The sequence below is a fragment of the Cuculus canorus genome, chromosome Z (genome assembly GCF_017976375.1).
Source record: "Cuculus canorus isolate bCucCan1 chromosome Z, bCucCan1.pri, whole genome shotgun sequence".
Classification (NCBI taxonomy): domain Eukaryota; kingdom Metazoa; phylum Chordata; class Aves; order Cuculiformes; family Cuculidae; genus Cuculus; species Cuculus canorus.
In genome coordinates, this window is record NC_071441.1 from 27,994,218 (window position 1) to 28,010,222 (window position 16,005).

The window sequence follows — 16,005 nt, forward strand, 5'->3', positions numbered from 1 at the left end:
ACTGCAGAAGGAGCATTCCCACTTTTTGAGTAAACATTGCGTACTTCCTCTTAACACGCTTTTTGCCTAGATGAGCTGAGAAATGGCAAGAAGTAATTATTTTGTAGACATGTTTTCTCCTTGACACTGACTCAGTTTGAAAGAGTAGTTTCTCCCAGATGCTTTAATATGAACTCCCATAAGCATGATGGAAAACCTGACAGATTATTTTGATAACACCCTCACTCTTCTCTATCTCATTCTTCAAAGCAAAAGATCGCCACTTTCCGCAATATACATACCAGAGGGAGGGACCTAAAGGATGTGCGCCTTTTCCCAACATTAGCCCATGTCAGAGCCCATCAGGAGGGAGCCAGAGCCATGTGGTGGCACTGCAGTTGCAAGTGCAATCAACCTGCTCTGCTCCCGCTCACATCCACTGTCTGCTACAGCTCTTGCTGCTGCCTGCACATATCAGCTTTTTTGCCATGTCAAGTAGACCCTCTATACTCCCAGACTTCTTTCATAGCGGTCTGCTAGTCTGATTGTATTTGTGTTATGTTACAGGTGGGCTTTGGCTCCCACTGTCTCTCCAGGGCCTGACCAGCAGCTGTGTTTACATCTCATGCAATCAAAACACATTCATGTTCGCTTAGCATTTGCCTGCTTAAGAGTTTCTGTCTCCAGTATCATATATAATTGAAGCCAGTAATTCTGTAATTAGCTGCATCTATCTGCTTTCATACCAAAATGCCAGATAAATTTGAAGCCTGCTTTTGGAAGTTTAGTCCATGATTCCACAATAAGAAGAATGTTGTTAATTTCATATGTTAATCTCTGCCAAATTCACATTTTTCCATTGTTTCCACAGAACTTTTCATAACTGAGGATGAACTGAAAAAAGTCCATGATTTTGAAGAGCAGTGCATAGAAGAATATTTTCGAGAAAAAGATGATAGATTCAATTCCTCCAATGATGAAAGAATCCGTGTCACTTCAGAAAGGTGCACTTTTTTTTTTATTTTTCTCTCATAAGCTGATCTGTAAATGGGTTTCTGTTGCTGTTCTTACCCTTTCTTTCTTCCCCCTGAAAAGGAAACATTTGAGGTATTTTGTAATGAGTTTTAACTAAAAAGTAGAGTGATAAAAGGTGGTGAATTTCTTTTTTCTTTTTTTCTTTTTTTTTGCTAAGGCAAATGTTCATCAAAATTTTGTAAATCTTTGTCAGTTGTGTTGTTTTAGAACACAACTGACGTAGTGAGAAACACAAATTATTCTTGCGTTTCAGTTCTTGAAGTATAACTCTAGGGCACAAGTGGTGAGAACACAATGAGAAAGTAAATGAGACTTCCTCAACAAAAGCTACAGATTTAGCATTTAGCCATTCAGATAAAGAGTAAGCCTGTTTTTGGGATGGCATTGCTAGTTTCATTGAGAGCAACAGGGATCTTGCCATTAATTCAAAAGGATCTAGACATTTCACCTACAGCAATGAAATGCACAGAGGACAAACTTAATATATTAATTCATTGGAAGTTGCCAGTCTTCATCAGTCCTAAAAATTCATAAATCTGCTCTGCTGTGGTGCTTACGTGCTTTCATCACACAGCCACTGAGCAACAGAGCTAAATTTTGAAGACAGACTTTGTTGTTTGATTCATAGGACTGTTGCCAATAAAGTTTTCAAGTTAATATCCTGTGAGATATCCATAAAAATTATGAACCCCCGAATACTCCATTTCCTGAATCTACACTTTAACTTGAATAACAGAGGTCAGGTGAATTGTCATTGTAATCAATTACACATATATAACACTCTTCTCCTTATACATATTCTTCTAGCACTAGCCCTGATGCAGCTATACCTAGAGTATGTTTTCTGTAGGCAAGGAAACATGTTTTTAATTTTATTTTGAAATAAATCTATCTCAGAGTAGGATTAGCTAATATAATATCCCTTTATCATCTGCTTTACTGAAAACAGCATTCCTAAAAATACATACCTTGGAAAGGCTGTAGGAGGGAAAGTATGGTAAGGAATAGAATGGCTTCATCATAAGGAATTGCCAACTAATCCCACACTGTTTGTTCTGGAAGAGAAGAATGAAAAATGAAATTATAGAGGACTATATAATTATGAGTGCAAGGAGAGGGTAGGCAGGAATCAATTGTTTGATGTCTCTCCCAGAACAAAATATAGGTTCAAAATAAACAAAAATAGGTGATTTTTTCATGCAGCGAGTAGCAGAACAGAGCAAATTCTTGAAAGCTGGTGAGGTCAGAAAGAAGCTGATTATGCCAGCTAAAATTCTGCTCTGGTTCAAACGGAGAGTAGGTGAGGTTACAGAAGAGAAATGCAGTAAGGACTGCTAAATACATAGAGATTATATCAAGCCCATGAAGTTCCTGAGCAGAACACATTTAAAGACAGGGTAATAGGGCAGAAGAATTACATATGCTTCAAAGTAAGATAATAGGCTAAATTGATGTGAGGTCCAACTCAGTACCATTTTTTCTGGTGTTCTGGTATTCCAGCGGTCGGAGAACTATCTTGAAGGTCACAGATGCAGGTTCAAATCTCAGTTGAGGCATAGCCTTCCTTTCGGTGGCCAGGGAAAAAAGGGGTATATTTGAAGCCTCTGTAAATAAGAAGTAATCCAGCGGCAGCCTCCCCTACATTAGGCATGTGCTTTAAGTCCTTGAAAATTAATGCGTAACAGTCTGCCTTTGCATTCTGTGTCGGCCCTGTTTTATAGGGAAAGAGTCCTTATGTCTTCTTTAAATGAATGGCTTAAACCAGCTCATTCAGGAAATAGTTCATGATTATGAATCCTAAATGAAGATTAGCGCCAGAACCCACAGAGAAATAGTTCTTTAAAAATCCATTTACCTTAGCCAGTAGTATAATGTGGAAAGCAGCATGCCCTAGCTCTGCAAGGAAGACCCAGGAACTAACCCCATGGTGTAGAGGCCACTCCCAGACCCAAGCACGCAGACTTGCAGCAATGAAATCCCAGGCAAATGCAGTTCTCGCCTCATAATAGCTCTATTCTCTCTTTGCCAAACCAACTGCAATGCTCTACACACACACACACACACACACACACACACACACACACGGCAAGTGCAAATACTTCAAAGATCTGAGGAATAGAGATGTTTGAGAAATCGAAGCTATTGAAGTATCTTAAATATCACACATTTTGAAAACTGGATGCCTATGTCTGTTATTTTGCCTTTATTTATGGCAAGAGATGTACCCCTTGAAGGGTTCTTGATATGAGACACCATCCTTCATTTTTCTAAGCTGTTGAGCATTCAAATATTTAAAATCCAGATTTGCGCTTTATAGTTTCTATACAGAGATGTCTTTGTACAATTAACAAGACATAAAGCAAAGAAAACAGGAAGATCTAGGACTGCACAGTTTCCTTTTCCAGTGACCGGTCATTAGCCTGTAGTAGTACACCCAGCACAATATCTACATTATAGCCATGAGGTATCAGCTTAATCATCTGTCCAATTAACTCAGCTTTACATGAAGTAAAATTGAACCAGAAGACCCTGCAAATATGAGTGAAGTTCCCTCTGAAGACCTTCCATTTGCAGGACACTGAAGATGCTGTTAGGCTCAAGGAGAAGAAAGGGCTGGGACAAGCCCTTTGAAATATCTGCACATGCCCCAGGACTGCTTACTGCCTTCCCTCTCCTCCACACATATGCGATATGCCCACCTTTTGGTTGGGCAACTCCTGCATGCAACTGGATTTATCAGAGTGCCCCGGGTCCTACTTGGAGGAACAACAGCTGTACACCATAGGTGCAAAGCCCAATACACCTGGAAGAGAGAGTACTGGAAAGGAAACAGGAGATGGCAAGGGTTTTGCTTTGAGGCTCGTCCTAGGTGGGCTCAGGAAAACAAAAGAACAAAAGATATTGTTTCTTGCTGCATTGACCTGGGTGTAAATGAAGGGTGTTCCCTTAACTGCATTTATCAGTTTAGTCAAATCTTGGAGAACCTCCTGGAGACTCGTGAGGAAAGCAAAGTTGGACAAATTCCCTTCATTGCATCAGAAGAACCACAAATTTTCCTGAAGGGCCTTTCTAATCACTGTGAAACTTTCAGTGGCATATTTTGGCACAAGGACATGTGTAATATGGTCAAAAAGTCTGCACTATTTTTCTTGATATGGCACAAAGCCACTAAAACAATCTTGTCAGTAATAATTTTTTCCATATTGACAGATCTCAACTCTTTCAAACCCAATGCAAAACCTCTTGTTGATTCCAAAGGGAGAAGGGCCACCTGCTAACTGTATTCAAAAAGCAAATAACATGGTTAGAGTAGTATCATGTCATCTTTAGTACTATCTGGTGTGCTGTACTACGCCACCATAACGCTTTGTAGTCTGCAGTGCAATTACACTAACAGCATCCTTGTGAATGAAGACAGTTATTACCTTTATTTTAGAGATGGCTGGCTGAAGTGCACAGAAATAAGTTTGGGTTCATATCAGGACTGCAACTGAGCCTACCAGATCCAGCCACACATGCAGAGTGATGGTAGGAAAGGTCTGTGACTCTAGCAGCTTCTCTCCGTGGCCACAAAGAGTTACATGGTCTCAGGCTTCAGATTAGAATGCAGTCAAGACAACCAAATATCCTTAGCCTGCAGAAATCACTGCACCTGGAAAAAAAATGGCTGAACAGTTGTATCAGCAATGCTTTACCAAAAGATGTCAAGCAAAACAACAGTAGCCTATGACAGGCTTGGGAACATGTTTTATTTAAATAAAACCATTCTACAGTGACTTATAACAAGCAGGGTGGATATCCCTGTAAGTGACTTTTAGTGTCTGCAGTCTTTGTGGCACATGCCTTAAAAATTGACTTGGGTCTACAAAGTGACTTGTGAACCTAATTCTAGCATACAGTTAAGAGGTCTAATTCTGAAAAGAGTGCCTAACTCCCATTAAATCTTTACTTTAATTAAATTATTGATGAACTGATGTACAGTGGTTAAATATAACCAAAATGAATGCCAGCAAAAGCCGTCATCTCCCAAACCATAATTAAAAAGGCTTATCACAGGTAATAGCAAATCTTAGCCATGTTCCCACTTCTGACCTTTTGGGTTTTTTCCTAGTTACTAAATGATGTCCTCAGATAGTCCATGTTTGTTTCACTATTCCAGATTTCTAAGCTTCAGCAGAACATTCTTGATGGATATTTTACATGTCGCCTTCTCTTTTTCTGTTCTCATTCCCATCTATCAGGATGGCTTGGCACCTTCTCACGTGTCAGACACATTTTGCTCTAAGGAGAAGCCCAGGTACAATGGAGGCATCATACATGGGTATTGTAAGATTTGCTGAAAGGTTTATACTATTCCAATACATAGGGAAAAAAAATTCAGAGGAAAACTTGGGCACTCTTATTTTGAAACAGTGTTTTAATTCAAAACTATTCCTGAAGGAAATACAGCTGTAGCTGTCTGTTCACTGAGTGCAAGATCATCCAACAATACAGGAAAATTAGATAATGTTACTTATTAAAACAAGGACAGATTATGACTGTATTTCTTTAGAAGATATCCTCTTATGTCCTCAGTATTTGGACACTGTCATGCCCAGAAGGCACTATCCTTATCTTGTTGACTTGTTCTACCTGAATTTCCCAACACTATCAATGCAATCACATCTGTGATTACTTCTGTAGCAACTAACAGATCATGTAGTTCAAAGGTCTCCCTTCGTCTTGGCCAGCAGTACGACCAGTCTTACATTCTGTGCAGTAGCTAGTAGACCCAGTTCAGGGAAGGCAAGACAAACACGAATGTGTACCTGCAAGATATGACTCTAGGGTCTTCTTGGGATACTCTAGTTCTGTTCAGTAGCATTTTATGGCCTTCACATGAGCACAGGATACAAAACTTGACTCATCATGGACAGTTCTACTGATACTCGAGGCACAAATATGTAACCAAAATAATTCAGTTGTCTATGTATGCATTAAAAATTATTTCACTTGTGGATGTGTCTCAAAGCAAGCAAAAATCAATCAAACAAACAAGACTATCCGGTTAGTTTCACAGAATGTTTTTTATTGGTTGCAATTTGAGCATTCTCAAGTAAAATGCAGGAGGTTTCTCAAATTGTTCCATATGTCTGACAGCCTTAAAATTGTTATATCTGTCCATCATCTTAGAGCAGTTATTAACGAATCAGAATGTGTGATGAGGCACTTAGTTATTAGCTAATAAATATTTCAAAAGTATAATTGTTTTTATAAAATAACAGTTCAGGTAACTAATAACTTGCATGAAAATTCAACCCATCCAAACTGCTCTCTCACTATGTAATTATATCCTTTCCTTGCAATAACATTACTCGCTTTTGTTGGAGAAGTTCATAGAACTAGAGGTAGACTGCTGCCTAAATAAGAAAGTGAATACAATGAGATTCTTTGAATCTACCAGTTCATCTCTTAGCAATGATTACTTGACCATTCATACTTGAAGTCTGATGACAGTGATACAGTTGCTGCCTCATATTCGATTTGCTCTGCTTGTGCTTTCAGAACTCATGATCTGCAACAGAAAAAAGCCTGTATTTCACAGGAGCGTGAGACTTGCTGTAGGAAGTGATGTCACACTCCTCTCTCTCCTCACTTGTGAGGGCAGGTTGCTGTTGCTCATCACCATGAGGTAGTCAGACCTCAGTGTTTCACCAGCTAAAGTTCTGTACGTTAATTAATAAGGCATTAATGCTGCCCAGTACTTATTCGTTGCTGAAATCTGGTTTGCTTATGGGCAAGTAAGAGTGTTTATGGCGTTGTCAGTTCCAGGTTATTCATCCTGTTGGCAATTCTACTATCAGTAGTAGCAGATGTTATTTATCTCATTAGAAAACCCAGTTATGATTGACAGGGCGTCTTTTAACATTAGAGTATGAACTGCAGAAGTTAACCTGTTTAATTCTTCCCTTTATTAAGGGTAGAGAACATGGCCATGCGACTGGAAGAAGTGAATGAGCGAGAGCACTGCATGAAGGCCTCTCTGCAGACTGTTGACATCAGGCTTGCTCAACTGGAAGATATGATGGGACAAATGATGACTGCATTAGAAAAACTGACTGGCATAGAGAGAGGTGAGACAACCAAGATACGATCCAGGACCTCATCCGACTGTACTGATGCAGCCTACATTGTGAGGCAGAGTAGCTTCAACAGCCAGGAAGGAAATGCTTACAAGCTTCACGAGAGCATAGATCCCACAGGAGAGGAGTCCATGTCCCCAACGTCTCCTACGATCATGCCCCGCGTGCGAAGCCACTCTTTCTATGCAACAAATGTGAAGGACAAATGTGGGCTGGAAAAGTTTGAAAGCATTTTTAAGGAAAGATCTCCAAGCCTGCACCGGGCTATCAGTTCCCACTCAATAGCAAAAGAGGGAAAGGTTCCCTTAGCCCCTACGAGCACTTTGTCGATTGCCCCAGACTCCAGAAGACCTTCATCTTGTATAGATATCTATGTTTCTGCCATGGATGAGATGCATTCTGATACAGAGCCTCTTGACAGCTCCATTAATATTCTTGGTACAGGAGATGCAGCTCTGCAGGCTCACATAACCTCTTCCATTTTAGCTAACAGTGAGTACATAAGCAGTACACCTGGCGAAAAAATTTCTGGCAGGAGTCTTGATTATGAGGAAACCTCTGGAATAGAAACAAGAGCATTTTCTTCAGACTATTCGCAAATCACAGATTGCCAAATCCCCTGGGATTCAGACCCTCCCTTGTATCACACTTTAGAGAGATCTAAAAGCAGTCGTTACTTGGCTACAACTCCATTTATTCTGGAGGAAACGCCAATTGTGAAATCTCACAGTTTCATGTTCTCTCCATCTCGAAGCTACTTCAGTAGCCTTGGCATCCCAGTCAAAACAGCGGAGTACACAAGTATTACGGACTGCATAGACACAAGGTGTGTGAGCGCTCCCCAGGCAATCGCAGAGAGGGCCAGTTTCCCTGGAAGTCTTGGGGGCAAAGTAGAGGACTTGGGATGCTGCCACCCAGAGAGAGAAGCTGAACTAAGCCACCCGAGCTCTGATCATGAGGATCTTGAGGCCAAAGACAAGAAGGGGATCCCTTTATCTCCTCAAGACAGCAATGCCACAAGAACTCTGGCCAATAGCATCCCACTTCCAAAAATAGAGCGGGCCAACAGCTACTCTGCAGAGGAGTCCAACATGTTGTATGCACAGCACACACGGAAGAGCTACTCTATCAGTGACAAACTTGACAGACAGCGAAATGCAGCAGGCCTGCGAAACCCTTTCCAGAGGAGTAAGTCCTCAAGGCCAGAGAGCAGAGGAGACAACTTGTCCATGAAGAGACTGTCAAGAACAGGAGCCTTTCGCAGCTTTGAAAGCAAGCACAGCTAGACCTAGACAAAGCTCATTGGGAGCCTAAGAGTCATCTGCTCTCCAGTCCAGTCCATTTTCTTAGCAGAACTAAAAAAAAAACTCGTGTCACTCCATGCCAACTCCAGTTGGCATTATCCACCGGTCAAGGAAGCACATTGTCAGTCTCAGCATTGCCCACTGAGTTACTGCATCTTGACCCAGTAGACATTTGCACTTAAGGAAAAAGGGAGGGAGGAAAGCTTTACAAAGACTTCAGTAAGCACAGGAATAACAAGTCCCCTTTATGAAGTCACAAGAAATAAACTTATAAGTTCAGAAATCTGCCTTTTATTAGAAGGCATCCTAAGATCTTTGATCATTGTTAAAGTTTTTAGGATGCAGGAATTAACTGGCAAAAAGAGATGGACAAATTAGACGTGCTAGTCTTCAATCATGACTTTTTCATCTGTTTCACTGTTGTGAAAAGCATTTGTTATTTCTGTAGGAACTGGCAGCAAACAAACCTAAAGTCTCCCAAATCCTTTGCATCCCACACTTGTGGAAATGGAGAAAGACAAACAAGATAACGACCAAGAGAACAACCATAACTTGTCTCTTTTTGTATCAACTTCTAGTGCCACAAAATGTTTGTATTTTCAAAAGCAGAAAGGGAAATGCCTTTTGTACTGCAAGCTAAACGAAGGAAGAATTTATGTTAAAATATCATGTGATTTCCTGTATAAAACACATGTTCTAGATTCTAGCACAGCTGAGCAAGCTCAGGATGAATGTAATTAAGCGGAATAGTATATATTTATTTTTTTACCACATTTGTCATCAATATGTTTTCTCGCTAAATCAAAGGATGTGATGGAACAGAAAGAATAGGGTGATCAGAGCAGAGCGCAGTAATATTGTCAGGTTCTCACTGTTCCATTTAATTACGTACATGAATTGGGTAGGTTTATCCACCAGGCTGCTACCAGGTTGATCTTGCTGTTCCACTTGAGCTACCAGTTTTTCACATCATTCTCTCACCTAAAAATATACACCTGCTTGGTTGGTTTTTTTTTTTCATGAGGACATGGTTGTATCTGAACAATACAAAGTGTACAAGATTTATCAAGCAGTCTGAATCTAGATAAATGCAATGATACTGAAGTTCCTGAAGGGAAAATATTCTTGGATGAAGACTGGAAAACACTAAAAAGTATATACACTTTTAAGGTAAGTTTAAGAACCAAAGTGATACTGCAAGTGTCTGTAAAAAGTAAAAGCCATCAGTTGCAACTAGGCTTCCACTGTTCAGCAGCATATCACAAACTGTTCATTTTAGTAGGAGAAAGTACATCTGAAGGGCAGTGCAGTTATGCAGACGTTTTTAACTTCGCCGACCCCACCCACATTCCAGGGGTTCACAATGTCAACCAGATTTTCCAGCTTCTTATGAGAAGATATCACAGTGATCACAGGTGAAAGGGTATGCAGAAAATCGGGAAAGAGTGGAGGACCATAAACTGCAACTGGATCAAAATTTCATATCCTTTATGAAGGCACAACCTTAAAGCTTGTAAAGAGTTCAACCTAGTACTATTAAAAATGAAAATATCTCTACAATGACCAACATCTGTGTAGAACCATCTCTTTTTTTCTTAATAAAAATGAACACGTGTGAGTGGGGTACATACTTCCCGTTATTTAAATGGGAATTATCTTCCAAATCTCTAAGGCAGCTTTGAAAATGCAAGCTGACATTTTCTCACTGGGATCTCCCCCTGGGAAACTCTGAGCACCGTATCGGAATAAGTCTGGAGGCCAACAAACCCAGACATAACAGCAATCATCAGCTTCATGAAAAGAGGTAGAGAAAGTGGAAACATTTACTGAGTAACTATGTTGGAAAGTTCAGGAAATAAAGAAATGCAGCGCGGGGACTTAAAGCACAATGTGTTTCGTACTTCCTGCACCAACGTATTCTTTGCTTTCTTCTATTTGATCAGGCATTCAATGAGCTAAACTCCACCAAGACACCGTGTTTATGCAATTGCCTTGCAATCCATGTGCAACATTATGGTCACATGGCAACGCCTAGAAAGGTCAGACACCTTTCTGTGCATTATGAAGCATGCTTGTGACAGGCTGATTGTTGAACCGTAGCAAAATGCCCAGGGGCAAAGGAACTTGTGTTTAACAATCTGCTTCTAATGTGCCAACTTTTGTTAGCAGCCTTTTCCCAAGGCTTCTCCAAATCTATCTATCCTTGGTGAGTAGAGGGGGATATTCTCACTTTATTTCCTTTGTTAATTTTACGAATGTCTGCTAAAAGTGTTCATGGACTCTTCCACCTTCACCATATTACTGGCCTACTCTAGAGGAACTTCGGATTCATTAAAAATTCCTCAAGAACACTTAGTGAATTAGTTCAAGGCATAGGGCTCTCCTCTGGGGTAGATTTCACCGCTTAGTTTGTCAGGGTAAACGAATTTGCCAAACCCAAAAGCTGTATAAATGTTTAGAATACAGCACTTTATTGATCTGGAGCACACATTCCAGGTAAAATGAATCAGAATACTTTATTTACCTCTTAAAATTGCCATTATATACAAAATGTAAATTCAGATCTTAGAAGTGTGATTGCGAGATGTCATAACACTATTTTTCCTGAATGTTTCCCATTTAATCTACAATGTAGTGTCTATAGGATATATTATGATGGATGTTAGATTATTTTATCTTCACCTGTTTTTTACATATTACATCAAACTGCTCCTTTTTGAATATGACGATAAAACACCCATTCCTTGCAATGGGACCGGATTTCCCACTCCAGATATTGTTATGACCATTTAGTGAGACTAGAAACCGTATCCATCATCATGTAGCTATAGCATGTGCCATCTGACATATTCTGCATTGAAGGATAACTTATGAAATAGATATATACACACACATATATACATATCTTGCATATATAAACCAGTATAGTTGTGACATGTGGTAATATTAGTGAACGTTACAGGACAGTTTTAATATCACATTATAAGATCTTGTTTGTAAATCTGTAACATTCAATAAAATAGCACATGTTGCATCGATCATTGAGCTTCACTATCCAATTATTAGCTTACATATGGAATATGCATTTCTGGTCACAGTGTGTGAGTTTGGTATGTTTCACACATTTCTCTGTATAGCTCCACTGAAATGTCTGTATGAGCTGATGTATAAACCCCTAATGAACCACTGTGGGCTGTGACAGGTGAGTTGTGATAGTGTGAAAGATGAACTGGCATGTTATGCAAAAGATTATAAGATAAAAGAACTTTAATAATATTTTGAAATTCAACTGAACTTAGCTGTTTGTTTACATATGCTGGCCGACTGCGGAAGCGGTGTACAGTATTTTATAAATATTTTCCTATAGTAATCCATTCTGTTGTTTCCAGTTTAAGTGATGCTATTCTACAGTTGGGGTATACACTTGTCCTAGGTATTGAATTATAACACATTATTCTTTCACAATAACAGTGTGATATGACTGAAGTAGTTTCTCTTCCTTACAGTCCAGTCTTTTTTTGTGTCAATGAAAATGCATGCATTGTTCCACAAGTTTCTTTGGACTACTATGAGACTTAACATTTTGCTATTGCCTGCCTGTAAAGATGAATCCAGTTAGGAATGAATTCAAGCTTTTGGATGTTTACATTATTTCCATTATGTTTGATCTTTAGCAAAGTAAAGTGATTTTTTAATTATTTTTAAATGACAATTGTATTTTATGAAATTGAAATATTCAACACAAAATGCGAACATACAGCAGTGCTCAGACATTTGGCTCTCTTTTTTTGGAAGAGATAAGGTGCTACATTATTGTTCTTAGCACAAGTGCCAGTTAACAAATGGCAGTGAGGGGATAATTTGAAAATATAATGAAAAACCAAAACATCCATTCATCCACATAAGGAAATCCCTCTGGGTTCCAGATACAGATTGCTTCTTTTTCATTTTCCATTTATAGATCTTTTGGTAAAAAAAACAAACTGATTTGTACCTTTTGTGGAATGGATAGCCTTTTGTCAGGGGATAAATATCTTAGTTAGGTATATTTTTTGTATGAGAAGAAAATGATTTGTTTCTTAGAAACTGTCAGCACATGGAAAATGCAGCTACACAAATAGCTGCTCAAAAAAAGTGCTGGTAGCAGCACGCAGCCTTAGTCCAATGACTGCAGTCGGAACAAACAAGTATCTTGTCCTGAGAGCAGAAGTTATCAAAGAGCAAGCCAGTGAAAAAAAATTCTCTGTAAACTCATGGTGCAAATTTTCAAAACAAGAACAAATGTCTTGTTATGTTGCTCAGGTTATATGTCTGATAATCACCAGGAGAGACAATGTGAGCTGGTCGTACCTGGATTTCCTGCTAGAAAAAGCAGTTGTGATAGCTTTCCCCAACTTCAAAATTAATAGTATATTTGGATTTTTGCGCAAATATGCACAAATATGTTGACCAAATGTGGTCAACAAAGACCGCATTTTCAGTTCTGTTAAATGATACCAGGTATAGATAACTTTCTTCAAAAGGAATGGGAAAACTTCCTAGTGTGAATTTTCCCTCATCCACTTCAAATAAGAGCTCAGTCCAAAACAGGCAGAAATTGCTGGTGTCCACTTACCTAATGAAACCCTTCATTTCTCTAGATGGTATTCACTGGCCTTGCCACACATTGGCATAAAAACAGTAGTGTTGAATGTGGAGGGACTGAATTTCTGCACCCCAGTGAGCATTATCCTGCTTAATATCCAGTCAAGGGTGAACACTACAGGTCATTTAGTCATCTTCTCTAAGATTTAGTATGATTATGGTCTTACTGATGCTGGTGCAAAACTCCAGAAACTCCACTGATTTCAATGGAGTACTCTGACTTTCGTCAGAAGATGGATTTATTCTGTATTTCTAACTCTATATTACTTTGAGTCCTGGCACAGATATTATGCTAAATCATCATCAAGTGGGAAGTCCAATGACTGAGCCATTGAACCAGGCTGGTTGTGAAACAGTCTCTGACCTTTTAATTTTTTGCTGTATGCTTTCAGATCTCTTGTAGAGCCACAAAGTACTTACTTCAAAAAGCTATTAGGAAAAATATGTTTGATTATGAAATTGCTGCTGTTTCTGCTGCAGGGAAGTGGTAACTTGTTTATTTTAGTATTTGGTAGGGAGGGGGAAGGGACAGAAGTGGGAATTGACTATGAAATACAATTTTATGTCTGCACGTGAGTAAATTGTATTAAATTTATATCCTTCTTCCACCACTGCAGTTGTACATGAGGAGAGTCTATATGCTGCTACTGCTGTCTGGAACAGTGTTTGCAATATACTATACTAATAGCTATTTAATCATTTATTATTTAATCATTTATTATTTGGGCTACCATTTGTAAGTGTATAACAATCCTTTATAAAGGGAGAAAAAATATTAAAATATCGTTTTAAACAAATTCCTACTAATATGAAGCTTTTCAAGTATGATTTGTCTAAATGTGTATCACTAGGGAAAATGGTCCTTTCCAAAGGTCTACTGGATTCACAATGCACTTTTAGACTGTGTTTAGGTGTGTAATAAAAAGCAGAAGTTGGCAATTACTACAGTAGAACTTTCTGAAATTTCTGTAACAACTGTTTTGCAATAAAAAAAAAGAGATGTAGTTCCCAACACCTGTTCTTACATTTATTTACAGTCATTTGCTTTCAAAGCAATAAAGCTACAATGTAATGGCAGCTGCTTTTCTCATTGCTCGAGCTCTAACTATACACCTTTAAATAAAACCAAAGGGTTTACACTACTGCACACAGACATCTTGAATATTGCAAGTTATTTCCACCTCTGAGATCAGGTTTCATTCAGGTGTCCCTTATTCTGGCTAATATTCTGGCTGACCCCAGCTTGAACCATAGGCAGGCATACTTCTCCGTGCATTTATTTAAAAGGAGAGAAAAGTTTCTTTGTACCTACCATTTCAGCAAGGTGGGAAACAGAAGCGTTGATTGCATCTCTTCTCTGAATTGCTTCTACATAGACTGGAAGAAGCAATATGTTTCTTCTCCTTTCTTCTTCTCCTTTGTTTGGCAGTTTCCCCACGTGAGTGGCATTGCTGACTCTTGTAGCTGAAGAAGCCTCCACAAATCAGCCTTTACTGAGATAATAACATCTTTTAGCTAAATGCAAAAGAAACACAGGAAACAAATATCTGAATAAGAAAGGTATCAAGATACTCAAAACAGCTCTGCACAGAACAGTTCAGTTACCCTTCAGGAGAGGAATATTTCGGAGAGCTGCTCTTTGTTTCAGATTTCTGACAAGGAAATGCTAAATTACTGAATCAATTTTTTTCTAAAACTTTCTTAGGGTCTGTCATTCAGTGGAGACTATGGGAGCTTTGAAGCTTCAGGGGATAAAAAAACCTGTCCCAGACACTTGTCATCTGTATCTCTGGTCTCCCTGGGATTTTTCACAGTAACAAACTTCACCTAAATTCAGTCAGTTAGGAAGTGCTGGGGAAAAGCAACGTCATTTCCATGAACTGCAGTCTTGTAGCCTTTAGGACAGCAATCTAGTCTCTTTTAATCTCATGAACACATAATGGCAAAGAATTAGATTTAATGTTCACTATGGTGTTCAACCCTGATTGATTATCCTCATAACTGAACACAGCATGAACTTACAGTTATGGCAATCCTCACTATCTTTGCATATCAAGCTTGAATTTTGCTTTGCTCGTATTTCTGGAACACCAATAAAAGTGAAAAAACCCTAGGATTTTGTTATTTTGAAATTTTCAAGTAAGTGATTGGCATAAATATTGTATATTTGGATTATAATTTTGGGAGAGAAGGTTAAAGGAGTGGGTTTATGTGAAATAACTATAGTAGCCCATGAATAGTTACAGATAGCCCACTGTAGGTGATACAGGATCCTATTGTAGAGAACTACGGATGGGGAAAACAAACAGCTATGAGAAGAACTGCCTTTATTAGTCTGGATTTCAAAATAAGAAGTTTGACAGCTTTAAAGAGACTAAATAACACTCCCATCGCCTTGTAAACATTAAATTTTTGCAGCACCTTTCCTCACTTAAACATGTAGCCAATGTTAAACAGACACACACCCCACTGAATCAGACTGTGGATGTTATAGAATTATTTTACAAAATACTCCAGGGTGTTTTGTTCATTGTGCAAGATGAGCATTTTCTTAACAGGTTTGGAAACTAACATATCAAGGTTCAAAGGTCATTACTGAAAATGCTACCACATAATCCTTTATTTCTCTCTGTTTGAAAGATGAACAAAAATTCAACCACCGATGTAGCATTTCACTATTTACTAATGAAAATCTTGAAACTAAAGTTACATCTTTAGCAAAAAATATCAATATTCTGGAAATATCAGTAAAAATAGTAAATCTAATTGAAGAATTACTCTCTTCAAAAATGCCATAGAAATATTAGCCACAAACCTGAATTCTAGCTCACTGCTGGTAAACTACAGTAACTGCACTGTAATTTGTGGAGGAGAGGGAGCACGTAAGGTGTGTGCAAGTGGGGAGTAGGGAAAGTTAGTCC

At 38.8% G+C, this 16,005-nt stretch overlaps 1 protein-coding gene and 1 long non-coding RNA gene across 4 annotated transcripts in view; one reads left to right on the plus strand and one right to left on the minus strand.

Annotated features, from left to right (window-relative positions):
* The window catches only part of TRPM3 (transient receptor potential cation channel subfamily M member 3), a 248,459-nt gene extending 234,283 nt beyond the window's left edge, over nucleotides 1–14,176 (plus strand). For all 3 annotated transcript variants that reach the window (XM_054054264.1, XM_054054265.1, XM_054054266.1), the window contains 2 exons: nucleotides 851–983; nucleotides 6,973–14,176. In XM_054054264.1, coding sequence (XP_053910239.1) covers nucleotides 851–983; nucleotides 6,973–8,422 — 1,583 coding nt within the window. In that variant the 3' untranslated portion in view covers nucleotides 8,423–14,176. The remainder of the gene's footprint in view (nucleotides 1–850; nucleotides 984–6,972) is intronic.
* On the minus strand, nucleotides 970–14,974 carry LOC128850392 (uncharacterized). The gene is made up of 3 exons (XR_008447791.1): nucleotides 14,397–14,974; nucleotides 1,983–2,069; nucleotides 970–1,066 (listed from the first exon to the last, which is right to left on the minus strand). It is a non-coding gene; the product is annotated as an uncharacterized LOC128850392 (long non-coding RNA).
* Between the last annotated feature and the right edge of the window lie 1,031 nt (nucleotides 14,975–16,005).